The sequence below is a fragment of the Haemaphysalis longicornis genome, unplaced genomic scaffold (assembly GCF_048455015.1).
Source record: "Haemaphysalis longicornis isolate Haplotype H1 unplaced genomic scaffold, Haemaphysalis longicornis Haplotype H1 scaffold_8, whole genome shotgun sequence".
In the NCBI taxonomy this organism is placed as follows: Eukaryota; Metazoa; Arthropoda; class Arachnida; order Ixodida; family Ixodidae; genus Haemaphysalis; species Haemaphysalis longicornis.
Genome location: NW_027526445.1, coordinates 3305311 through 3333242, shown reverse-complemented (window position 1 = coordinate 3333242; position 27932 = coordinate 3305311). Strand labels below are relative to the sequence as shown.

The window sequence follows — 27932 nt, the reverse complement described above, 5'->3', positions numbered from 1 at the left end:
ATGGCTGCTTTCTCCGCCGAAGCGGACGTTGCGGTGCTCATCGAGCCACAGGTTACAGGTTCGGGTGATAACAGTAACAGCGAGAGCAAACGCTTCGGCCACAGGATAGGCGGCTTCGTGTACGTAGTGCGTATGATTGGAAAGGGGTAGTGTGTCGCATAGTTATAGGCGCCAGGTACGCGACGGCGGTGAAGGGGTGAGGGGTGAATGTTAGCGGGAAAAGGCTCAGTGGTTACACTTGCCAAGAGCGAAGACTTTGCACGGTAAGGCGAAGAGCCAAATGCGAAGTAATAAACGGGCACACGGCGAAGGAAAAAAAAGGTGCGGGCAAAAGTACAATTCGCACCAAAAGACAAGAAAACTAAACTGGACAAAGAGATGCGAATGAGATGTAGCAGCAGAGAAAATGATTGTAACTATCGGCAAGCTCGCGCCTGCAAAGAAGTAAGACCACATAATAGCTAAGGAAATTTTTTGCCCGGGTAGATGGATTTTGAGGGGTTTATTTTCGGGCGGCTAGAGAGTTTTCTCTTGCCTTGTTACGAATTTAAACAAAAAAACCTCCAATTCATTTTTTATTCGTATATTTTGCCCCACAATTATCGTGAAATTCTACATATCGAACATCGGCTAATCCCCTAATCAGGGGTGTGGAACCGTTTGGGCGCTCCCATCCATTTGAGCACACAAGCCCCACAAGCCGCCGACACGCGGCGTCAGAGACGAAGAAGAAGATTAACCTGCAACCAATCCAGCTGCCAGCCGCATTAGCCACTGGGTAAGGATTTGCTTAGTATCTACAATTTTGTTCTTGCCTAGTGATATTTCAAATACGGCGTAATGGTGCTCTTGATCTAACTCTTCAATGCACTTGCCGCCAGGTTTCAAATTTTCCGTCGGAGCAGCCAAATTTATTTTGGAGGAACTATCTATAAGTGGCTGAAACCAGGAAAATACACTGCCCGAAATGTGGCCGGCACTTGGCCAACATTGGCTTATCGCGACCATGTGAAGCCTGCCGCCATTTTTTACCTGCAGTGGGTATTTTAATATCTCCCTGCAGGTGCTACATTATCGGGGCATAACCTATACATCTTCATTTTAAGCCCACACATATGGTAACTAATCCTACCCCTATCCAATCCAGAAAGGGACGTCCTAGCCTAACCTAACATAGCTTTACCGAACACCTAAAGGACGGTCTCGAATAAACATTCAAGACGGAAGGCCGTAACAGAACCTAGAGAAACTGTATTACCTAAATTTGTGAATAAATAAACACCACAGAAAGGCGAACGAAATCACAAGCAACAAAATAAATAAAAGAAAGACTGAACAGTTTGGGATAGAACCGATAACTTCGATATCCGAAACCCGAGGCGCAACCATTGCGGCACGCTGTCCAAGGGCGCAGTGCCTTATGTAGAGGTAAAAATATCAGTCACAATCAACTAAGACTGGAGAATGAATCAGATGACAGTGCCGGAAAAATATATGTACCAGTTAAAATGCCGGTTTCCTGAAATATATCTACTTCCTTATTTGGACGTTAACCACTTGTACTTACCGCTGCATGCGGTACCATACAAAATGTTCACACGTCGTAGCACCTGTACTACATATATAAGGGGCGAGAATCGGGAGCAGTGCGAGCAATGAATGATGGTGCCTCCAGATTTACTCGGGAATTTACGGCCTTTTAAAATTGCTTTAATCCCTCGCCCAACCCATAAATATGCGCGAGATCATCGTCTCAAAAGAACGTCAAAACGTTCACCGATTTCGCATGTAACAACGTTCCTGGCTTCGGCAAGCACTGGAAGCTGACCATTTACCAAAACAGCAAAGGTTTGAGGTCGTCATTAGGCAGAGCCTAATTTAACATTCCTTTGATTTCATGTGTAGGTACATATCCCATCTTAGAAATAAAAGATAATCATCAGCCTCAATTCTGAGAATAACCCATCCACGCCCAAGTAATCTGCTTATTTTTAAAGGAAGGTGTTTTACCTCTAACCTAATGGGTTCTGCCGCGACCATTGGTGTCCACAGATAACTCCCGTGAACGAATAAAAGAAGCTAACGGCACTACCAGGAATCGAACGCGGAACCAATAGAGAAAGCAAGCGAGGCTCCGTTGTCTTACCGATTGAGCTACGAGTCAGTGTGGAAACGGGGGAGACAGACGGGGCACTTACCGAGCCCATCATCAGGTTTACTCCCTGAGTTCTCACTGAATGCCACATGATAGCTTCACCTGACTTCTCACGCCGCTGGTCACTCCGCCCACGGCACTCGTAACATCCCTGTGCACCCAATACGCAGGCGCTAGGAGTTGGTGTAAAATAAAGCATGCTCACGGTAACGCATGCAATCTCAGTTCTTCTGCGTCTGTGCCGTCGATCTCGTCGCCCCCGTCGGCAGCGGCGGCAGAGACGGAGCAGTGAGATCCTAACACCTGGTTTGAGTTTTTTTTTAATTTTATAAAAAAATGACTTTACACTCATGTGCTTCACCAACACAACTCAACCAAACACCGATTCCGGATCATGGAATGATTTACCCTAGCAAAGATGATCTTTTTTGAAGTACTAAAGTGACATCGCATGGGTAAATGTTGTGGGTGTAGCTTACATCTTAGCTTTCCACCCGCCTTCATAGGGTATATTGACAAGAATTTTTTTTCTCCCTCGGTTTACACTACGTGTTGTCAAAACAGTCACCAGTTCCTGGCACTCAAGCTATGTGCTGTTTTGAGCGTGCTTACCCGTGTTTCTCAGACATCGGCACTATGCAAGCAACTTGACGAGTCCGTAAGCACACAAATGACTCAATGAGCGTGCTGGACTCAGTAGTTGAAAAGTTCACCGACATGTGTCTGTCCATACAGACAGCAGCCTAACGCGCGCGTTTATCACGGTACCCCGGGAGTTAAAGAACCACTGACAAGAAATTTAGAACCTGAGACAACAACCTCCAAACATTGATTGGCATGGGGATTTATCTTCCATTAAGTTTCAACAGTAGTCGTTAAGTACAGAATATATTAATTCAATTTTATTTTTGCATGCTCGAGGAAGCTCAGAACGGATAATCTTTCGACATCGACATCAGCGTGAAGCGTTGAGTTCCTCGCCATGCGCCACGCCCCAAACTGCCGACTTCAGGGCGTCAATGACGGAGCCAAAGCGCTGGCTTCCGTTAGAGCGGGCTGTCTCACCTTGTTTTGCCCGTCGCACTTTTGTGAGCTGAAGTCATGCCGTCCAGGCGTGTGTGACAACAATCGTTCTGGATTGATTCGCTTACTCCAGTGCGCCTTTCCAGACTGCCCATGGTGCGATGAAAACAGCGACATCAAGAGTGCAGCGCTGTAATTGGAGCTATTTCGGAGTTCATTTTGTCTAATCCAAAACTTACCTCGATAAATGGGGCTCTATAGGGCTATTTACGCTGCTTTCGAGAGTCTGAGGAGTCATTATATAGTTACTTGGCTGGAGACACCCATTCAACAGAAAACAATTGTAACACAACCATTTTTCGTGAGTACTCGTTCTGCTAGCTCCTGCACAAAACCTTGTTCAGATTCTCCTGAAGACCACGCGCATATAAAATGTTTCGTTTAAAATCACATTGAAATGCGGCTGTAAAAATTTATAATTTTCTAAGAAGCTACCACCATAGCTAGTTTCAAGCTACCAGCGGTCACTTCCACGTGACTAATACAACTACTTAAAAGAATACAACTGTCGGTCTTTCGAAAAATATAAAAATAAGTTCTGTACCAGCGAATAACCGCCACGTAAAATAATGTATGGCCGTATTTCCTGTGATGAATTCCGATTCTTAAGGGTACGGTCTTTTGCAGAACATGTCTCGTGCGGACTATGAATTTCCCGTGAAGCAGAGGGACCCCTACCTGGGCAGGCACGACCTTCCTAGGTTCTCCGAAGATTCACAAGGCAACTTGGTCATGGAACCTCTCAACACCGAAGACCTGCCTCAAGTAAGGCCTGTACAAAACTGTTGTCGATAGAATAATGTTGTGTTCTCCCATTAAGTTTAAAGGTGCAGTAGAGCACACCCAGTGGAACAAGCGGGGCGCAAAATATTTTGGACTCGGTATTCCCAACCTTTGTGATGCCTTTAATGGTGTATGGACAAAGAAACAAAGCGCGCTGAATTTCTCGAAAATGAGCTTCAAAGGGAGTGCACCGACCGTGTTAGAGAACTGCTCAACTGGACGTTACAAGTCGACGTTTTAATTCCCCATCAATCAGAAGTGCTGAGATGTACTCTGAGGATTAATAAAGTGAGAGCCTTCAGCGCCGTGTGCCGCGAGTAATTCACGCCAAAAGACAACACAAAACGAAATCGGAGAACGCGATGCAAATACGATTTATCAGAAATCAAGTTGATAATAAGCATCGCCAGGCTTTGCCTACAATACAAGTACGTATACTTAAGTGCTCCGAAAATGTTTTCCTTTGTTGTTTCAGGTAAATGATCGTTTACATAATTCTTACGTGTAAGGCTCTCATTGCAAACTCAGCCACGTTAAATGTGGCATTTTTAACTCACGTTTTGTATTCACATTCAGCTCTCGAATTCGTATGCTTGCGAAAACGCTTTACTAACAGAAAACATGTGAGCGTGAGGCTAACATAGTTCTACCAATAGCTGTATTATGACCAACCCTCGGAAGGCCTTACTCGCCATGTTTGATGTAAGAAAAACCTGAGTGTGTTTAAGGCAACTGTCTTAAATGTTTTGGAGATAAGCATATATTTAGCAATTCCAAATACACGTTCCAATGGGCTCTAAATTGTGAGATTCGCGTAAATTTGCGCAGTACGCCCACCGCTTACTTCTTTATCTAGGTCGGTGTTTCAGGCTGCCGAGCCCGACTCGTGCTGGTCACATCCTCTTTGTGTGCTGCAGCAAATACTTTGTCAGGCCTGCTTTAAAAGCATCCCGAACTCTTCCATTTTGGGTAAGGAACATTCTGAGAGCAAGACATCCTGTTTCGAAAACTACCGAAGACGGGGTAAGTATCTGCGATGGGGATATTTTGTAGATTGAAGTTTCTACTTCGGATTCTCAGAGACCGGCGCAGAAGAAGGGCTTAACATAAATAATTTGGCTCCCATCCACGCTCTGATGGTGGTTGGAAAGCAAAGATTTTAACGACGCTGAAAACAATTGCCCATGCAACGTCACTTGAATTCAAACACGTGGCTTTACAAAGAGAAAAGCCAGAGATTATGCCACCCATTTCCTGGAATTCGTGGGGTTGGCTTCCCGAACGCAGGAGCGTCGGCCACGGCCGGGCTAGAGGGGCGGACGACACCGCCGCAATAGCCAGGCCGTCGGTCGGAAGTGAGAGAAAACGGACAGGAGCGTGTTTCGAAGGGTGAGAGAGCGGAACTTAGCCATCCTGATGTGCTAGCTTGGGGCTACACCAACGCGCGACACAAGCACAGGCCACCACGAAACAATTCGGCATTTGAACTTAGTGATTCCAATTTACACCGGATTAAACTTGTTAGGTTATTATGTTTCAGAATTGCCATAATGCTGAGTGAACTTTTATAATCCCTATTGATAAAAACCAGTGCTCCTTTCGTCTTTTGTAATAGTAGTTAACACACAACTAAATCAGTTTTAGCCAATTTATAATAGGGAATCCCATTCGTGGCAAGCAGTACGCAAAAGGTGGAGATTCTCTAGCGGTCCGGTGTCTGTATATGTGGTCTCTATGTTTTGTTTTACCCCCCTGAAAACAAATGCTTAAAGTATCTTTGCCGTACGACCACATATATCCGTCGGGTCCGGGTAACCCAGGAGGTGCTGCCGAACAAGTTAATAATGCCGTTCGAAGAAAGCGCACAATGGACACGAAGCACGCCAGAACAGGCCAAAAACAACCGTCGCTAAATCAGACGACAAATTCGTCCCTCCAGCCATGCTTCCAACGGACCCGGTGGTGCGAGCAGGTGACGCTGGGTAATAGGTAACGCGGGTAACGCTGGGTAATAGCGCCCAATCGCGGCACCATCTATACTGTCCTATAGGAGTCAAAACTGCCCTGCGGACCCCGTCCGCATTTAAAGTTTCTTGTCCCGCACGCCAAAAAGGAATCGTTGGCTGGTAGAGGTAGCTAGCTTTGCTTTAAAAATAGGATTTTATGCACACAACGAAAATAAGCAAACACCAACATACTGTTTAATAATTCCCAAAATATGAAGTTTGGGTAAATAGGCAAGATACAGCAGTAGAACTCGTTCACGTTCGGCTGCCAAGTCACGCCAACGTAGGGCTGATTATCGTGGCTTCGTTTCTGTTAAGCGAAACAGGGGTTTGCCTGACGCTTTAGTTTTATTAACGATTGATGCAGACGGCCTCTACATTTTCCCACCAAACTCATACAACTCTCGGTGTTGCTACAGTCCAAGTATACCATTATTAATTCCTGGTAAAAGATAACCCAAATACTCCAGGAGAAACTAGAACTGAAGTTAACAGGTTAAGATGAGGCACAGCAGAGGAAGTTACGAAGCCCATGTCCATCCCCTTGCACCACAGATGCACAAGCTACTCCTATGAAAACTGTTGCGGGTTATCTTTGCGATGTACCTTTGGCATGGAGGCTGTCATCGATATGCTGCAAAAAGGTACACAAATAAAAAAAATACTGAAGACATCACGAATTAACGCAATACCTACACCAAATTATTTAAAACACAATCCTGTGTCTTTTTGTAGGAATTTTGAGGGGCTGGGGTGCCATTTGTTGCCCCTTTACGCATCAGCTCCATGCTGATACTGAAACCTGTCATGAGAGGTCACCACAGCCCCTCTGGCGAATAATGTTCCGCACTTCCAAAGCTTCGTGTTTAGGGAACCTTTAAATTTTCTGACCTCTGGCATTTTTGTCTGCGCTCCTGAAACAAACCGGTCATTCAGAATTCGGATTCGTCACATGCATAGCGAGATGGAGGGAGACAAATAACGTGTATTTACACAACCAGCCAAGGAGGCTTCCATGGCTGCCCGTAGGTTTACCATCCCGCGCTGTGCGCAGGCACCCAGCGGCCGCTGGGAGTCTTCCTCGGTTCGTACCAGCACCTCCGTCTTGTGGTGTTGTTAGGTTACGGTGGGATGGGTGTTAAAGAGGCAGACGCAGGTGTGATGTTCCTGTGTGGCTTTTGAGCACATTGTGGGCAGAGGTGGAGTGGTAGCTGGAGTCGAGGATGTGAGGAAGGAGGGGTCGGCTGCGACGCGATTGAGCTTGGAGGAGGCGTTATACCCGTCCTTTGGAAGAGGTTAGCGATGGGTGACCCTGGGAAGCGTGTTGCCAGAGAGGCGGTAATAGTCACTAAACTCACGATAAGTGGTGCGGGTGGTTCTGACGGTGGTACCAAGTCCTGGACCTGCACGAGTTTGTTATCAAGTGCGATGTTTTCAAAAAAGCTGCATAGCTTTCCTCTGTAGCCGTACGGCTGCATTCCAGGCAGATGTTAAATTTTCCTTCACGGGTGACGAGTGCTCGTGCCACCGTATGAGCCTGTCAACCGTGTTGGCCGATCAACCGCAGCGACCGAGGGAGCCTGCACTGCCGCAGCAGTGCAGTTGGAATCAAGACACGTAACCGGAAGAACAGCGATCGCCCCGTGACACGCAGGATCAGCACCGCCGTCATTGCTCGCCCGTCTCCACCGCAGTTTGCCTTCGGCTAACCGCCACCGACGAGAGAGAGGTTTTGAGTATTACCATGCCGAATCCTGGACGTGCAAAGTTCCCACCTGTTCTCCAACGCACTTGCCCACTCAATCCCTTCGGAACGGGGTTCGTGTCTTCAAGAAAGATGGCCATTACTGTGCACCAGCCACCAATCGGTCACCGTCTCAAGCGACCGGCAGCACGAGGCTACAATCCCCATTGCCACTACGAACACAGGGCCAAATGGTATAATCTAGGACAGCACGGTCAAACGAAGGTCCTCCAGTTCGAACGTCCTAAACTCGCTGCTCGAGTGGAGAGTTGCCGAGGTCCACCTCGGCGTGTCGCCCAGATCAGCAGCCACCTACCATTGGGGCAGCAACCGCATGGCCCCCAAACATCCTTGTTTTCTCTCCCTAAGCCCGTCAGTGCTTCTGTGCGACATCCCCCTCAATCAGAAGACTGTTTTCGCTCTATCCTCGATTCGTGCTGCGCCGTCTTAATCGTCCACCACTAAGCACCGTGGGTCGACCACCTGAAATAATGGCAAACCACCCGACAGCTTTCAAGGCCAGTCAAGGACTAGACATAACTTGTAATGATAGTGTACAGCTTGCCCTTACCCTCACTCCAGGACTGTGACTGGAATTAACTTGCAGGTGATGTATAGTGCACATATGAGTTTTTGTTCATTTTTCGTTCCCTCGCGCTTCAATACCGGGAGCCGACTGTAGGGGGGGGTAGATGTAGCAGATCAACCGCAGAGGCACATGGATCTCGCGCTGCCGGAGCAGTCCACCGCGTGACTGCAGATCGTCATGATCCGCCAGCCACGCGGCACGAGTCACGCGGCCGGCAGTTGGAATCGAGACACGGAGCCGAAAGACCGCTCTCGCACTCTGCCATGCAGGATCAGTAGAGGCAGCATGGCTCGCCCTTCTCCGCCTCAATTTGCCTTCTGCTAACCGCTCGGGCCTCCTTAATAAATGAAGGCGGGATATCTTCTCGCGCCCCCTTCAAACCTATTGCGCGCCGTCTAGTCAGGGTTTTCCCGGTAACCATATGTTCTGGAGTACGTTGTTGGGGGCTAATTTAAGAGAATTTTGCAGGCAAGCGTGCAGGTGATGCCACTAAGAAATTTTTCGATGGCTGTTTTGAATCAGATAATATTAGATCAGCGGAAGCACAGGTGTGAGAGCCAGTGCTATGGCTAGTTTTTCCAAAATATGTGGGGTTAGGGGGGGGGATCTGAGGGACTTGAGAGCAGTGGTAGTCAGCGAGGAGACAATGGCGACAGTGATGGCCTGTTTGTACCGGTGTGATGCAGCGTCTACATAAACAGTATTTATTAATGACTGAAAAGTGCAGATGGGTGGGGGGCGCTCGAGCACTCATTAAGGATTGCGATGAGTACGGTTCATAGTAAGGGGAGTGGACAAATCGTTACGCAATCCCTGTAATCAAGTGGAATGTGTGGCGTGGGGTTAGCTTAAGAGGAGCATACATTTCTGCCTGCTTCATTAAGGTTTGGCCAGGTGTGTCTTTAGCAAGGCGATGTATCTGGCCCCTAGTGGTGCGCTTTAATTACTTCGGACAGGAAGTTGTAGCTGCCGGTGACCCATAGTTTGGTGTTGGTGGAGTGAGAAGGCAAGCCGAGAGCAGCCCGTAGGCTTTGAGGACGGGCCCGTCCACTTTTGTGACCTCTTTGGCAGAGAGAGAAATATATGGGAGGTAATAGATAATGCGGATCAGTTGAAAGGTTTGTATCGATGTGTAGCAGTCCTTGCCCTTCGGACCATGGCCCCCGGCAGTTACATGCCCCAGGCGACGTGTGACCTGCGTCATATGAACGAAGGACAGGGTAGACGAGACAGGCGCAACTTTCAACTATTTTATTCGGCTACGCATATGTTATATTCCCTAAGTATAGTTGGAAGTTAGCGCCTGTTTCGTATATTCTGTTCTTTTTCCGTGTTTTTTTTAGCTTCAAATCATGGTTTACCGATTCTATTTATGCGATTCACAGTACGTGTAAGAGCGTTGTCCAGAAGTACATGTGTGTTGTTTTAGGTGTGGTGGCATGTTGTTGTAGGGTGACGAGTTCGGATGTTAATGTTTTATTGCCGTGCATGTGTATTTATTTTTACATACTGAGCGCAATTGGGGTATTGCAGGAGTGTATACGTACATAGATTGCAAAAAAACACTTTCTGCACAGGTCAATACAGAACACACTCACAACACATTGAAAGCCACATATGTTTCGCGAAGTTTAGACACATCGAGTAATAATAGAACACAGACAACGAAACAAAACGACCTTCCAGGGCTGCCTGTTGTAACTCTGAGACTCCTGCTTGAAGTGTTGTTTCTATGTCCACGTCACTGCCACGCGTTAGCTAAGGGATATGTCTGTGTACATTCTATGTGACTCCAAGCAACATCGTCGAGGATGGGAGTAATCGGACAGAGCAATTCAAAAAATGAGCTAGTGAGGAGTGTGCCTTTGGGACCTTTGTGATTGCCCATGGGCGGGAATTGGTAAGTTGTGAACTGGCGGTCACTGAATATGTAGCGAGAAACGCGATTCGAGAGGAATGGCTTAACGTAACTGTATCCATGTTCACCGGGACTACGCGAGCAAGGCCAGGAAGTATAGCTTGATGAGTTACTTCTTCCAAGGCCTTTTGTAAATCTAGGGCAAATATAGCCAAAAAGTCGTGTTTAGGTGGTCACTATAGGAGAACCGATATATAGAGGTAGGTGTGTATCATTTCTGCGAGCCCTGCGTGAAACCCATATATTGCAGGGAATGTAATTGTCCGTACTAAATATACGTGAGTATTTGCAAATACTATCCGCTCCCTGAGCTTCTGTAAAGAGCAGTTTATCGATATAAGCCGAAGCTTGGAGAAAGTGAGGGGTTTGCCTGGTTTGTGGATTTGTGACCCTGGCGTAGGTTAAGATGGAGGAAGGGTCCTTCTTTCCCAGTAAGCAATAAACAAATTGGTAAGATATTGTATTGATAGATTGGGTCAATTACGGAGTTTTTTTTTGTATTGTCGCTGCAACTAGGATAATATTGGAAAGGGTAGGTCATGCAGGATTGCCCTCACTTCCACATAAAATATTTGGAGGTGAATGGAAAGGATAGCGGACCGCTGTATTGAGGCTCTTGCACGGGTAACCGTAGTGGGACAAATTCCTTGGTAATGCCTGGGGCCAGGTGTGATTGGAGTCGGTAAAAAGGTGGCTAGTTGGGTACACCAGACGTTTGGATGGTTCTGGAGGATTTGGGGCCAGTCGGGCTCCTTAAGAAAAACCGCGTGCGCTTCAAGCTAAGCCCATTTAGTGTGGTGTCCAATACCGTGTCCCAGGCTGTCTGAACTAGTATTTGGGAGGGACTTTCTAACGACTCTAAGAGGTGAGCAGTACAGGATTTAAGTAGCCTGCTATGACTTTGCTTGTGGCAGTGAATTTTATTACTGCCAAAAGCTTCCATCTTGTAGTCTGGTCTGGCGTCTACATGGTGGATGGTATGGCCAGTTCTAGAGGTTGTTCATGCCTGTGTAAATCGTGATGAAGTTCTGTTCACTGGGCTAGGGGTATAGGTGTTTCGATCCCGGGATTTAGCAGAACTACGAAACTCCCGGTTTGTAGCCCAATCGTTCACAGTTTAGAGCTTTGGTGGGGTGTAGTAGGTGCATGGATGCTTGTAGTTGTATTTTTTGGTGATCCCTGCGGTTGTATAATCTGATTCTGCCATGATCATGGTCCTGCGTGTTAGGCGGTTGTGAAATCTGGTGTATTGTCTATTTGGACGCAATTTTCTTTTTTTTGTTTCCTGGTACAATGGTATCCGTTGAATATTCAGTTTGGAGGGGATTCTCCAGGTGCCTTTCTTTCAAGGTATCGATTGAATAGACGCAATCTGAGCGGGCAGCGTTGAAGTCCCCAGTACCCAGTAATAAGGAGGGGTGCTTGGCGGCATAGGTTATGGCGGCTACAAAGATGGGGGAAGAGTTGCGATGATGTTCGGAGGTTTGCTGTAGATGTTGATTATGAAAGTTGGGGTTTGGGAGCTGCAGGCAGAAAAGAAGCAGATAGTAGTGGTGGATCATAAGGGTGTCAACGAGGCTTTCCCGCTCTGCCAAGATGTTGGCTATACGAGGAAGGCTGTCTCGTGTTGGTATGTTCATAAATATAAAAGCACAACACTTTAATTCTCCACCAGAGTCGCGTATGGTGTTAATGTGTGTGTGTTTGTTTTGGGCCTCGAGAAGGCATTTTAAAGGGCTCGCTTTCTTCCCAAACTATGACAGTTCTACTACAAAACCAAGCACCCTTTACCTCGGGACGTCATCAGTTATGTCCGAGGTAGGAGCAGGGGGCATAAATTTGCGCAGTTATTGCGCGCAACTGCCAGAACACGTGGTGTTTTAGGGATTCCATAGGACGAAATACTATAGCTTGCTTCTGCAAGAGGGTCTTTATAAGTTCAGCGTGCTCTAATGAAGCTGCTTGAGACGCGTTTGCCTCTTTTCCAAGGGGGTCACATCTGCAGCGTGCGTTAGAGCTTTTCGCTTTGGAGGGGGTTCTGCATTGGTCTGGTGGTTGGTTTAATGGGCTAGGGTTGGCCGTAAGAAGACATTTTTAGCTTTTATGGCCATGAGCTCGACATGCTTCGCCGGAATTTGTTGCAGTACTGTACGGGGATTTGGGATATGGGTACTGTTGCAGAGGGGTTCAGCGACCACAGAGCAGCCCGTTGAGCTGCTCACCTGTGAGAGGTTGGTTGGCTGGCGGGACCACCCTAGGTGCTTCCCAGGCCTGTTTGAGGTAGAGATTTCGTCGCGTAACTTTTCGATGACTGGTTCATGCTGCACGTGACAGTTGATCTGGATCGGCCAAGAGCTGTTGAATTGGCCAAGAGCGCTGTCGATGGGGGTTCCCGGGGATATTGGTATTTTGAGGCTGCCTCGAGGATACTTGGTCTGTATGGTGTTGATTCTTCATGTTTGCCGTTGTGACATCGGTGCGTACGTTGGTTTTTTTCTGGAACGGTAAGGTTCAGGGTAGTCCAGAGAGTCCGTTAAGTCTGCTTTGGGAGCACATACTTGTCTTTACGGGCGTCAGGTTTACCACATATATTGCACCGGTTGGCGGGAGGAGTTCCCTGCGGACAGACATCCCGTCTGTCTCCTGTGCTCCAGCACAGGGCATGTCTTCCCTTTTTGGCTTAGTGGCTTCCAGCTGAGGGTCGTCTTTCTTTACCTGACCCAGTACCGTACTCTGCGCCTATCAAACAATATCTAAAAATGGAAGGTAGTGCCTGGGCGGCGTGTATGTGGTCCCTTAATGTTGGGGTTGCAATGAATGCTCTCAATTCTGATCAGAGGTATCTTAGATGTGGAATTCAAAGACGATGCCTTAAGAGGTGTTTCTGGAGCCGGAATGTTGTTGCCAAAGGAAAGTTACAGTCAGCCAGCTGGAGGCTTTGGAGGCCTGCGTATTGTCCTCGCTGGTCAAACAAGGTACTGAAAAACATAGAATTGGTCTTATGGCGAATCGGAGGCGATCCATGTCCTCCATATTCAGGCATGCATTTTGTGGAAAGGTTGTGCCCATGGTTAGGGCAGTCGCCTTAGCCATAATGAAAGCTCATGAGGTCGTAGACTCCCCTTAACGTCCGTTGCAGGCTCTACAGTTACGGAAGTAGTTTGCGGGTGTGAGCTGTTCTTCTACGCGTGTGGCTAAGCATTACCCGCAGGAAGAAGACGAGCTGCCATTAGCCGGCTTTTCTTGGAGGGCTTGCTGGTGTTTTTGTATAAGTGTCAATTTTCTGGGGTAGTACGACTCCGGAAATAAATCGGAACCCTCAACTTCACTTGTTGCCGTCGACGCCATGGCATAAAATAGGGGCCGCATTGAACTCGCGGAACAGCCTTGTCAAGGCAGATGATTCTCGCTTGCCCCATTCACTGCAGCTGAGTCTGTGTGGGCGAGCTCGGGCATGGCGTCGAGCCTTGCGAGGAAGCCAATACGTAACCGCATGTAGCCCTAGATTTGTGGTTAGCGTATCGGTGGCCGCTTGGAATTTTGCACATTCGAAAACTAAATAATAGGGGGTTGCCTGCTGGACATTTGGCGTACCGTTAATCCAGTCAGCGAGTTCTATCGGCTCCTGTATGTTTTGTTCTTTGGACGCTCCTGGTGAGCCGTTGGGGCAGGTTAGCAGAGCTGTTGCGAAGCACGCGTACACATTCGTCGGCGACCTACTGGAGATCCTCTGCATGGCGACAGCACACCTTACGGCAGTCTTGTTCCACAGGAAGCATAGCAGGCTTATTCCCTGGTTTCCAGCTTCGAAAACGTTATACACGCTCAAGTCACAGCTTGAGTACTAAAATAGTTGCCTTTCTGACCCCATGTTATCGGAGCGGATCTCGCTGTCACCCTCAAGAATAGGAATGAATTATGTGCTCATAAATATCTGAGAAAAAAAGAAAGTGGAGAAAAAACCGCCCACCGGGTGGGATCCAAACCCACAACTTCAAGAATACGCGTCTCGTGCGATTACCACTACGTTGCCGGTGGTGCTAGCAGTAGCGTAGTGGTGGCGTAGAAGGGCAGCGGTGGCTAGAGGTAGAGCATCCACCTCGCGTGCAGAAAGACCATGGTTCGAATTCCGGTGCCGCAGAATTCATACCATATTAAAAAAATCCACATCTTGATGGAATTGCAAAAGGAGGCTTGGATTGCATCCTGAACCCTGCGACCATTGCTGGCAACGCACTCCCTCACCAGATCAGGATTGGCCACCCTTATGTAGTAATGTCGACAACCTCTCATGAATATATAATTAACCCATGGCCTCCAGTCTCGAGTGGCTGCGAATCAACTGACCACGGCGGCGGTGAGAGGTCTGACGCAGCAGAGGGTGCTAAGAATCCCTAGATCCGGAAAGGCCCCCATTGGGTTGCAAACCTGGCAACGTTTAACACGAGAACTATATGTAGTGAGGTGAGTATGGAGGGGCAGTTCGAGGAATTAGACGGCATTAAATAATATTTATTAATGCTTAGTGAGGTTAGGAGGACAGATGAAGCCAGTTTCAGTGTTAAACATTGACACGTCCTATGTTACTGTGGTTTAGTGCATAAAAGAGAACAGGGATTGGGATTCCTAGTCAAAAAAGCATTGCGGGCAACATAGACGAATACTATAGCATTATTGAAAGGGTAGCCTTTCTTGTAATAAATCTTAAGAAGAGGCACAAACTCAAGTTGGTACAGGACTAAGCCCGTGCATCCAACCATGATCACAAGGTAGTCAGACGATTCCATGAACATGTGGAATCAGCAATGGCTAAAATAAAAACACAGTATATTGTAGTTATGGGAGACTTCATTGCTAAAGTAGGCAAGAAGCAGGCTGGAGACACGCTGAGGAAACTATTGTCTGGGTTGCAGAAATAACTGAGGGGACTCAGTAGTCGAGTTCGGTGAGCGGAATAATGTACGCATCATGAATATCTTCTGCTGCCAATGGGAGAAGCGGAAGTGGACGGCAGGAGCCCTAATGAGGAGCATCAAATGAAATTGAGTTCATACTACGCGGTAATCCTGGCGTCGTACAGGATGTCGAAGTTTTCGGAAGGGTGAGGTCTACTGACCATCGCATGGTAAGCTTTCGAATTAGGCTATATTTATGCTACCGATTTTTATCTCTGACTGAGGAAGCAGAGTTTACGACACAAGAACCCAGCGACCATCTTACACGCATTATCACGGAGTGTGCAGTAGAGGTCGGATGCACGGTCGCTGACATGATACTAGTAAAATGGCTTAGGAGACGAAAACATTAATTAGGAAAGGGCAGATATGGAAATCACCACCACATCTGACAGAATGGAACTAGCAGACCTTTGGAAATTCATGAATGAGCGCACGACCACTGACATACGGAAGGTATTATGGAGAGGATCAAGCAAGCTGTAAAGAAGGGAGACAGACAGCCTGGAAGCAGTGAAGTGGTGTCGAGGCATGATGAAAAATGATGTATGCACTTACCTACAAGCAAAGCAATGTAATCACAAAAAAAGGATAAAATAGGTATAGTAGCCGAGGTGTTCTACAGAGATCTTTACAGTAGTGACGACATCCGGGATAATACCGAATGAGAAAGTAGTTCAGAGAAGACAGACATCCCACCAGTAACGACAGAAGAAGTAAGGAAGGCTTTGAAAGAAACACAAGGTGGAAAGTACGTGGGAACGATCAGATAACAGCAGACCTCTTGAAGGAGGGCGGTCCAATTGTGCTAGAAAAACTGGCAGGCAAACCTGTATCACCAATGTCTAGTGAGCGCGAAAGTACCGGATTCTTGGAAGAACGCATATACCATTATAATGCGGAAGAAAGCTGACATGAAGGACTTGAGAAATTGCAGGTGGATCTATGAGGTCTACAAGGTGCTTGACAAGGTAATCGCTGACAGAATTTCTGCCGCCTTAGGCTTCAGTCAGCCTAATGAACAGCCAGGGTTTGGTAAAGGCTATTCAATAATGGACCATATTCACATGATTAATAAAGGTATCTAGAAATGCGCGAAGTATACTCAATCCCCATATGTAGTCTCAATTGATTATGAGAAAGCATTCGACTCGGTCTAAACCTCATCAGTCATTGAGGCGTTGCGGTATCAGTCTGTAGACAAGCGTTACGTGAGAAAACTAGAGGATATCTACAATGCGTCCAGAGCTACCATGGTCTTCCATAAGCAGAGCAGTAAAATATCGGTAAGGACGGGCGTCAGACAATGTGACACAATCTCTCGAATGTTATTCAGAGCATGTTTACAGGAAATATTCAGAAAATTGGATTGGGAACATGTGGGCGTAAGGGTCAATGGAGAACACCTCAGGAACCACAGATTTTCTGATGACGTTGCCTTGCTAAGCAACTGCGGGGACGATTTGCGAAGCATGCTTACCTCACTCGAAAAACAGACTGGAACCGTGGGCCTAATAATTAATATGCCAAAAAGTAAAGTAACACACAATAACCTCGGGTAGAGCATAGCGGTTTGAGATAGCTGTGGAGGCAGTTGAAGTGGTAAGCAAATATATCTCATTAGGCCAAGTAGTGACCCCGGCTTCCGGAAATGAGGCAGAGATGGTAGCTGCGTCTCGGGCGCTAGGAAACCGGTGTCTATCGGATTGCGCTATTATGGAATTCGCGATTCTCGTTATTTTCTTTGAGTTCGTAGCGCGGGCGTTGGCTGACTTTGGCTAATCTTAAGAAGTACGAATGGAGTGGCGAGGGGGCAAATGACCGTTAACAGGTGTTGGAAGTGCCGTCGCGGCGGAGAGGTTTGGGGGGCGAGGCACGCGCTGGAAATTGGCTGCGCCTAGTTATGACGTAGGCTCTGGTGTGCCAGTGTACTCCTATTGAGAGAGACGGCTAGGGTCGGTGGCATGAGTGTCCGATCTACTAATGAGATGGACACACACACAAATCCAAGTCACAGCTAGGAAATGTGGCCACTCAATCTGGCCACTTTCTTACAGCGAAGCTGTGAAGAAAATCTTCGGAATTTCATGTCCGCCGTTAAATATAGGGAAAACATGCAAAGCGCTCTGGAGCGCGTGCCTCACGGCGACCATCCAGCCAATTAAATTAAACAAGAAAATTCGTAGCGATTGTCTGTGCGTGTCTCGAGGTGACCGCCAGTGTCATGGTGCAGGTATGTGAAGCAAAGGATACCCTCTTAGGGAGATTAGTCAAGACTGGCTAAAGAACTCTAGTGTTTGCCGGAATTGTGTCAACAGTTGCACGGAACGAGAAAGACACGCCATAGCGTACACCCTTCCAAGGTTCTGTCCAATGATTATCACTTCCCAAAATTATGAAGGAATGTCGCACTTATAGCAACAATGATGGAGTAAAAATTGTTCCGGCAGCGAAGAAGAAGCAGATCAGCTGCAGTAGAGGACTTAGCCGCCATGATGGTCGGGAAGGTTACGTACAGCTTTGGTACCTTGAAGTCATAGTGTGAACATACATCTTTTTGTCGCTTGAATGATATAACATGCGTTGCGAATATTTCTTTACGAATATGTATTTATGACAAGGAAAGTGCATTTCTACATACGTATTTCTGAAGTTCGGCAGATGACCGTGATGTATATATTTTCCCCTTCCTTTCTTTTTTTTTCTTCAGTGCATGCCTGTTATATATGCGTTTGTGCTTTTCGAAGTAAACTCAGTTTTTAGTAGCGCCTGTTACGTTTGCCACTGCCCTCGTGTTTTTTGCGCTAAGCCTCCCATTCAATATTTCTCTCTCACGGGAGGCTTCGGAATAAAAAAATATTTTCTGCGATTATCCCGGCATTCGAAAAACACACACAAACGTCCTTAGCTTGCCATCTGCATGCGTGTGCTGAGACCCGACTTCGCTTGCACGCGAGGACGAGACGGGGAAGGTCACCCCTCACCGGAACAAATGAACGCGCACGGTGAGGCGGGGGCCTCGCATGAGCGGAATTACGCCACCACACCGAAGCCAATGGACATATGCCGAGCCGGCTCCCGGCACACACATGTATGCTGAATCTCTATTGACTTTAGCGCTGTGATTTCTAGAACACTATTTAGTCTATCTCACAGATTGGTTCATGCCAAGTACCGTATGTACTCGCCTAATGATCACACTTTCTTTCCAAAAAATGGGATGCAAATTTAGGGCTGTGTTGGTTACACGGGCTAAATTTCTTGCGAAAAACTTTTGAGCACAGAAACCGCAAGCAAGTTGAGCGCCAGAATTTTTATGACAGGTCTCATGAGCATAGCAAACATAATAAAAACATAATAAAACTCTGCACACCGGTACCAGCCGCTTTGCAAAATGACGCAAAATGCAGTGTTTTCGTGAATTACGGAATGCGCCGGAACGAGTTTGCTGCGAGGTGAAAACAGGGCAACCGAAAGGTTGTTGCCGCTGTCACATTGCGGGTCTAAAAACAGACATGGGTGCCGATGCAGCAAGCAGAGCACATTTTTTCGTTGTCTTGTGAGTACATTATGTACATTTAGTGAGATGTGCTCCCTGATCAATATTGAAAGCATGCTTGCCGATGCGCTAATATCAGCAAATCTGCTGCAGTAACGTAGCCATGTCTGCTTTGAAAGGGAAGGAAACAGAGGTGAGCAGGATCATCGTCAGTTAGAGTTTCTACACATATGACATACTGCAGCAACAAGTTCGGGCTGCGTTCATTGCGCGGGAATTACAAAAAAACGTATTTCGACGACAAACTTCAGGTGGGCGATCATTATGCGAGTAAATATGGTAAGTTGCTCTTTTAAGCGTTTAAAAACTGTTAACTGGCATGCAGGCTCCTCCGCCCGTTAGCCGACCGGTCTGGTTCCGCCTCGCCGCCGCCGTCATTGGAGCCCTGGTGATGGCACTCTTCACGGTCATCGGAGCAGCAATCGTCCGGGCGCAGGCTAGTGCTGCCTTCCTCAACGCGACTGGCACTCCAGAAGACGACACAACTCCGAGGTAACTGTTTGCGCCCACACATTTCTTCCACTAAACACTTGTTCGTCTACTCCCGGATTTTCTAGTAAGCATACTGAGCTACGTTGTTCCGTACCTTCTCTTACATCGGAAAGAAAAAAAAATCAAATGAAACGCTCCGCTCATAAGAGCGTACAAGCAGGCCATCGACCGTCCGCTTAACATTTCCACTGAGCGGTTTGAGGCTCTCGGACAGACTAACAGTTTAGAGAGGCTCATTAAAAACCGAAGAACTCGACAGCACGAGCGTTTAGCTAACAGCCAAACGGGGCACCACATTTTAGAAAGTTTCGACATTAACCACATTTGCAGTACGACGCGGCGAGTAGCTATGCCTAGAAGGTTCCGACATAGCATCCGCATTCCTTCGTGTCCAGTAACCCGCCTCGGTGGCTCAGTGGCTAAGGTGTTGCGCTCTTGAGCACGAGGTCGCGGGCTCCGTTCCCGGCCGCAGCGGCCGCTTTTATGATGGAGGCGAAAAGGAAAACCGCCCGTCTGTACGAGATTTCAGTGCACGTTAGAGATCCCCAGGTGGTCAAAATTACTCCGGAGCCCCCCACTACGGCACGCCTCATCGCCTGCGTTGGGTCGGCGCGTGAAACCCTACAATTAATCAATATACCCTTAATTGATTGTGAGAAAGCATTTGCCTCAAATGTAAACCTCCGCAGTCATTCAGGCATTGAGGAATGAGTATATACAAGAGCATTACGTAAGAGTACTAGAGAATACTTGCAATGGGTCCGCATCTACCATCGTGCTCTACAAGTATAGCACTGCAGTACCTATAAGGAAAGGCGTTAGACAAGGAGACCTAATCTCTTTATTTTTATTCACAGCATGTTTAGAAGAGATATTCAGAACATTCTACTGGGAACAGGTGGGCGTAAGTTTTGAGAGAGAATACCTTAGTAACCTAAGATTTACTGACGACGTTACCATGCTAAGTAACTCTGGGGACGAATTGCAAAGCATGACTACTGCAGTTGACAAGGAAAGTAAGATCGTGGGTCTGAAAATATTAAGCAGAAAACTAAAGTAATGCTCAGTAACCTCAGGAGAGCACCGTGGTTTCAGATAGCTGGTGAGCCAGTAGAAGTGGTAAGCGTATATATCTTCTTAGGCCACGTAGTGACCCCGGGTGCCAACCATGAGCCAAAGGTAATTAGGAGGATAAGAATGAAGTGGAGTGCATTCGGCAGGCATTCTCAGATGATGAATGGCAGTCTGCCATTGTCCCTGAAGAAGAAAGTGTATGAAAGCTGCATTTTACCGGTACTGACCTACGAGCATAAATCTGGAAGCTGACTAAAAAACTTCAACAGAAAATGAGGAGAACTCATCGAGCAATGGAACGGAAGATGATAGTGGTGACATTAAATGACAAGAAGAGAGCGGAGTCAGTCAGGGAACAAAAGCAGGTTGAGGACATATTAGTACAAATTGAGAAGAAGAAATGGATGTGGGCAGGGCATGTAATGGAAAGGAAAAATAGCCGTTGATCATTAAAGGTAACAGTGTGGATCCCTGGAGAAAGCAGGGCGGCACGGAAGGGGTAGCATAAAGTTAGATGGGCGGAAGAAATCAAGAAGTTTTCAGGGATAAATTGGCCGCAGTTAGCACGGGAAGGGTAATTGGATATCTGTGGGAGATGTCTTTGCCTTGCAGTGGTGTAAATAGGTTGATGATATAGATCACGACAATCAACCCGGGCTCGCTTCCCATTGGAACATGCATCCGCAATTGATTTAAACGACTTCTGCAGACAACCTAACTACAGAGCCCGCTCGTTGACAGCTATGGACCGAGCACACATGCGAAGACAATGTTCGCAGACAGCAACGTTAGGTCACAATGTTACTAACAGTGAGCAGTGGGACACCGTAGTGCGCAACTACAACCACGAGGATCACTTCTTGGCCATCCAAGTGGCCTATGATGCTTCAAAAGCCCAGGGGCTTCTGGACGAAGCCTAGGAATTCCAGGTGCCATCAAAATAGTTTCATTCTCTTCTCTGAAAACTAGTGGTTAATTGAGGGGTTTTATGAAAAGTATTAAACGCTGTTTTAAGCAACTCCTACCTGTCAGCAATGTTTGCGTTGATTGATTGGTTGATTGATTGATTGACTGATCGATTGATTTATTGAGGGTTTTATTGATTTACTGATTGATTGGTTATTGACGTGCTCGGCATACTTGAGGTTCCAAATGATTGAAATCCTCGCATCGCGTCCCAGTTAATTTACCAGATAAAAATAATGTGCGCCAATCAACATTTTGGCTCCTGAACACCTTGTGCATTTTTCAAACTTATAAATTATGCGCAACCACTAAAAACTACCCAACCCGCCCCGTAATCAGAATACTAGTGCGACAAGAGCTTGTCACCAAACAGCGTAATAGAAACCAAAGCTCCAATCCTCAACTCTACCCTGAAGTAAACCCAATACCATCTCCAATGAAAACAAACCCACACCCTATCAAACCCAGCACATCACCTAACACAACGCAAACCAAACCCCAAGCAATCCCCTTGTTGGGAATGCTGCGAATTTAAAAGAAGCTCAAGAATCACCCCTCATCACATAAAGAGTAGCAATACCATAAACAGATTCAGTCGCGCTGGCGTATCTGCTATCTGCTATCAAGGTCCGGGTAACTTTCAAATCCGCTGATCATCTCCCAGCATTCATCGTGGCCTATAAACAGCATCGTCCGAGCGAACGGCGCTGCGGTAAGCAGGGACATGAGTCTGTAGCGCGCGTAGTTGAAGTTACGCGCTCATATACCGGCATGCAGAGCTGCCTAGCAATGCTGGCGTCCATGGCTACGACGCTGTGCAAGGATAACTTCCAAACCTTTGCACAGGAATATCATGCCCGTCAGGCGCAATTAGATAAACATCCGCTTTACAACGTTGGGGACCACGGTTCGTTTACAACCACCGGAAGCGTTTTCTTCTTTGGGAGCTGTGTCACGCGGAGCACCATCATCTCGAACTTCCAAAAACGAGTCAGTCAATATAGTCTCGCATGAAAATCTGACATCGTCACACACATTTGTGGCAATAATTTTAACCTTTGGGGCTTGTTTATGTCCTTCAGTTTCGGTCACGAAATTTTTGCTCGGTTTTTGGGGCAAGTTTCTTAAACTGGCTCTGTGAAGTTTATATTTAGGTTGTCGATAAATCACGTCATCTAGTCATCAGTTTCCTCTTTGGATCCGCGGACGTGTCTTTATTTTGAGATCCTTTTGTTCCCGCCTGCGGAATAAATACCAAGAACGATTAGCAATTATTTGTGCAAGTTGGCAGGAAATTTCACGCACCTGACATTGCATGATTGCACAGCTCAGGTCTTTGCGACAGATCAAGGCAGCAGATGAGACGTTTGAGCTGTATTCGTGAGTAACAACGAAGTTACGACCACTGGATCAGCAATCCTATGTTTAACAAATGTTGCAGATTGTCTTACATTGTTCAAACAGCGCCAGTTGTGGAAGATTCATTTTCGAGGCAGAACGTGTGCATATGTGCATGAAAACGTAATTCATTCAGAGCACAGTCCTCTGCGCATACCAGCGATCATAAATAGATATGTATGAAGCGTTTAAAGGGACACTGAATTGATTTGTAAACATTGTGGGATTCTAGCGGAAATTGTAGTTCGTAGTCAAAGGAACAGGTTTCGACCATTCTGAGGTCGTTTACGAGAAGTTATTTAGTAAAGAATCAATTCGAAAACGCTCTCCTCCTCTCGGCATCCTCGCCCATTTTCAGTGGCGTTTTCGTGTAACTTCCGGAGGAGATCACATGGCTTGGCCATTGACTGAGCTACTGCACGGCTCGCCAACCATCCGTCAGAGTCAGTCGGCCCCGCGTTTAGTCCGCAGGCGCCCACAGGTCCTCGCAATTCGTTCGCTCAGCTTAAATGAAGCCACGACACATTTGCGAATAGAAGAATGGGCCTTTCTTTACTTTGTTAGTTTATACACTTTATCTAGCTCCAAGTCAAGCTCGCTCCACACAAGCGCTGCACAAGAGCACATGCGACGCTTTGCTGACTGATACGCCTGTAGGGAAATCTGGGCAACTTGAAGGCGGGAGAAGAGTCAGCGAAGTCCATATACGTACTAAGGAAATAAAATGAACTAATACTCTTACCGTACAGCGTAAAACTAGGGAGCACGAAGCACTTTTTTGCGCTGGGAGAACGAGCACAGCGGTCAGCAGCACGACCACACATCTGCGAACGCTTTTCCGCCTAAGACATGCAATTGCTAGACGTCAGATATAGTAGAAATTTGGCGGACGCTTACTGCACGAGCGCTATACAACAAATGGTCACCTAAGCTGCTTGAAATGCTAGATAAACAAATTTGAACTGGTTATACAATATATACCTTATATATCCAACACTACAAGCGCTGGCCTGTGGCCGAGTGGTCTAGAGCGCTAGAAATTTCATTTTGCGAGTCACAAGTTCGAATCCCTTAGGGTACACTGTGTTTTTGTAAGATGACGTTTTCTTTTTGGCCGATGTTTTCTACACTGAGTTCACCATTTTGGGGCCGTACCGTAAACTGCTCCACAAACTAGTTCACCTAACACGCTTTAGCGAGTTCTAGTTGGCCAGCTGGTGCCACAAGCACAAACTGCTTGCAGGCAGTGGGCACATGACGGAATCAACAGACCCTTGGTCTGGTGCGAACGCGCTTTTTACGACAGTCATGAGTGAGGCAAGCTCCAAATATGGGGGAAAAGCGCCCGGCGTTTGAGCATCTGTGGTGACGCAGAGGGCGTTTATCCACTGGGTAGCCCTCGGCTAGTGATTTCTATGATTCTACGCCGTCCTGGCAAGCTTACGTTAGGCATTTTACAGCCGACAACATGGCAGAAGCGCGGTAGGACGATTAGTGAGATATCGAGAATGCCAATACAACGATGTCGTCGGATGTCAAGCATGTTGTTTTACAGAACTGAAATCGAAACTGGCTTGAATGCTAACCTTGGATATCGTCCAATCAAGGTGCATCTCCTCCTGTCGTCACAGCCTTTAGTTGGCGTGGCCGCCGCAGACCGCGCATGGTAGTTTTTCTTCTTTCGCGCTTTATAAAATAATTACTGACTTATCAACCAGATAAACCATGAAAAGTTGGTTAATTTGAGCCAGTCTACGCAGCGCAAGCAAAACCGAGAGCTTGACAAAATGCACTTCAGTGTCCCTTTAAGATATCGGTCCCTGTGGTTGGCCGACGCATAACCTGTTCAACATAACTACGATCTCAAGAGTGACGCACGCGCGCATATACTACCTGAATTGTGTGTATGCGTGTGGTGTGCGTGTGTGTGTGTGAGTGTGTGCGTGTGCGTGTGCGTGCGTGTGTGCGTGTGTGTGTGCATGTGCGTGTGCGTGTGTGTGTGTTGTGTGCGTGTGCGTGTGTGTGCGTGTGCGTGCGTGCGTGCGTGTGCGTGCGTGCGTGTGCGTGCGTGCGTGCGTGCGTGCGTGTGTGTGTGTGTGTGTGTGTGTGTGTGTGTGTGTGTGTGTGTGTGTGTGTGTGTGTGTGTGTGTGTGTGTGTGTGTGTGTGTGTGTGTGTGTGTGTGTGTGTGTGCGTGCGTGCGTGCGTGTGTGTGTGTCGGACCACTAATCAAACTGCGGTTCAGAGTGAAGATACTGATGTGCGCCGGCAGCCATTTTGGTGCCTGCCACCATTGTGGCCACCTTTACGCAGGCTATCGCGACCACCCTTTGCAGGTAAAATTCGTCCGGGATTTGTGTGGCAACCATACCTGCTGCTTTTACTTTTCGAAGATTATGAATTAGCGCGATGGTACGACCAGGTGAGCCTCGATTACGCCAGCGTAGATTTGGTGGTTTTAATGAATATACATGCAAAGTACGCGAGAAACAATTGAAGCACATGAAATATAAAGGCAGGGTAGTAAATAGTAAGCAGGCTATCCGCCACGGTGTCCCAACAACATATATAGTTTTTTTTCCAACACGTGCTTTAAATCGGGTATGATGTAACTTGGTGTTTATGTACATTGTACTATGTGCGTGAACGCCTGCTCACATGGTGTGTGCTAACCGGGATTGAATGCGATTTTCTTGTTATTTTTCTTGTTTTATTTCTATTCTTAATTTTTGATCGGTGTTAACGTGAATACCGCGCGAAAAAGGGTCTAGGATTGTCGTATTAAACTAAGGTAGAAGTCTGTGCTCGTTCCGTTGTTTTCCCGCGTCCTTATTTCTATTCGCGCTGTAGCTAATTTTTAAAATGTACAACCAAGTTGTCCTAGACTGCACTTCGTTAAGATTTATTTCCTGGCTATAGGCTTTGCTTGAGCCTTTCACTAAGCTTCGCCTTTCTAATGGCTGCACGTTACGCTAGGCACTGTCATTTTATCCACGGGGGAAGCGAAGCAGGCGTTTTCCACGTTCCGGCCTTTGGAAATGTGGTTGTGCGGATAGCTTCTCTATCTGTGGCTTAAAACGTGACTCTTAGCGTGTCATACAGCCACACTGCACTTCGAAAGTCACGATTAACTCAAGAATGCTCGCACGCGGCAACACAGCGGCACGAAAATGTTAGCACCCATGGGTCTGCAGGCGTAAACAAATGTCACGTGACGTGGTTCGAGTAATGGCCGCGGTCCGCGGTACTGATACTCTGAAACCTGATAGTTATGTAAGAGGGTGCATGCCCGTTCTGACAGACAGGGAAGTGGCTTTTATACGGAAGGATCCGTTCGCCCACAAAATAGTAGAAGCGTTGAGCACCGCGAGGAAAGGTCGCGCTGTCAGCCAAGGCTCAATCAGGGCGGCAGACAGCGAGTCTGGCAACTTGGGGAGTACCGTATATATACGGTTACGCCCGCACACCTGAAACGTTGTTTTCCGGTGTTACCATTTTCAGGTACCACGTATATGTTCTTACTCTATTATAAATATTACCTTTCATGACAGCGCGCCTTCCTGGTAACCTTTTTCTACATCCGCCGTTTTGGTCAGCCACCTAATCTGAAGAACGGCTTGACGACAGCCGTCCGTGGCTCGACCGGTGTCGTGCATAAGGCCGCCACCATAAGATGCAACAAGGCGGAACAAGCGCAGGAGGTGGCCACCATCCTGGCCACCTCGGACGCGACTGTTACAATGTGCTGTGTGACAAGTGAGAGGCAGTAGACAAGTACGCCACAGGCAGGGTAACAAATGAAGCGGCCAGCGTACTGCAGGCGGCTGCGGAAAACAGCTGAAAAGTCAGAATCAACGCGGCACACGCGGCGCACGATGTTAACGCACGCCCGCTGGCAACGTGTCCTGTCGAAACGACAACCTCAAAGACAGGGCACACGCTGAGGATTGAGCACTCACGGACCCCACCCTGGCAGACCGCCCGACATGGTTCAGCACTGAAGACCGTATTACCGAGCATTGCGGAATAACGAAGCCTTTCCTCTTGGCTTGCAGAACCCTCCCGCCCCGTCCCCAGGTTTGAGTACAGAACAAGCCGTTTGATTTAAACAGCTACAGACCGGCTCGGTACCCAGTCCGTAAGTGATTGATCGCATGTACCCCGAGACGCCCCGACTGACCAGTTGAAATTTTCCCGAGGAGAAACAGCAAACTACACAATCATTATGTGGGATTTTCGCAAGCACCCAGAAGAAGCCAAGTCAGGAAGGCTCCCACCGCGACTGGAAGCAGCCGCACGGAGCGAAAACCCGGAACGTCAGCTCTGAGCAGTACAGCAGGTCATCCACGAGCTAGTCCGGGAGAGACTCGGCGAGCCGGCAAAGGCGCGCGGGGACCCAGCGGCGCGGTAGCCGCCGGAAGGCGACGTAGCCTCATCGGAGCTCGCGAGCGCTCAGTGCAGGCACAAATGCAGGTTCTTCAATTGAAAAAATCCCAAAGCACTAAATAGCAGTAGACGTTTTGTGCTGCACGAGCATCTCTCGTTCATTGTACTCTTTATTTCGTAGCTGACTCAAACCTCAGAATTATTCCACGGGAGGTTGAAACATGATTGACAACAGCCGCTATTTGATAAGTAGGAACCAGTAGCAACTTGTGCAATGGAAATTCCTGGCCCTGATTGCTGTTTCTTTAACGTTTACAGGTTTTTCTTTCCTGCGTACAAGACGGAGAATAGCACAACGGACGTTTCGGAAACCGTCAAGTTTCGTAACACCACGACATCGGCCCTCACCTTCCTTCCGTCAGAGCCAGAAACGTTCTGACGTCATCATTGACTGCGTGTAAGCCACATACCGTACGCGGTCATTGTAAAGAAAACTGGTATTGACATGTTTTAGTGCTCGAACTTCATGTTTTACGACGGTTATTTATTTCTTTTTATATCAGGAAACATTTACCATGCTATAGTTTTACCTGGGCAAAATAAAGATTTTTCACTAATACCAATACTTAGTGGCGATTGAGTTTTTTCGTGTCTCTTAGATTCATTAAAGAGCACTGCATGCCGGCCGAATGCCCAGAAAGAGCATATTGTCTGTGACATTGGGCCTGGCTGCGCATGAGTTATCATGTGGTTTTGTTTTCGAGGTGTGAACCTGGCTCATTCATTAGTATGCCAAAATGTCTACGTTAATCAGAATCCCGGTGTT

At 47.3% G+C, this 27932-nt stretch overlaps 1 protein-coding gene across 1 annotated transcript; it reads left to right on the top strand.

Moving 5' to 3' along the window:
- Positions 1–27610, top strand: LOC144149728 (uncharacterized). The gene is made up of 4 exons (XM_077681381.1): positions 1–126; positions 3866–4003; positions 19118–19284; positions 27425–27610. The coding sequence occupies exons 1-4, from the start codon at positions 1–3 to the stop codon at positions 27543–27545; spliced, it is 552 nt and encodes a 183-aa protein (XP_077537507.1). The 3' UTR covers positions 27546–27610.
- The last annotated feature ends 322 nt before the right edge of the window (positions 27611–27932 follow it).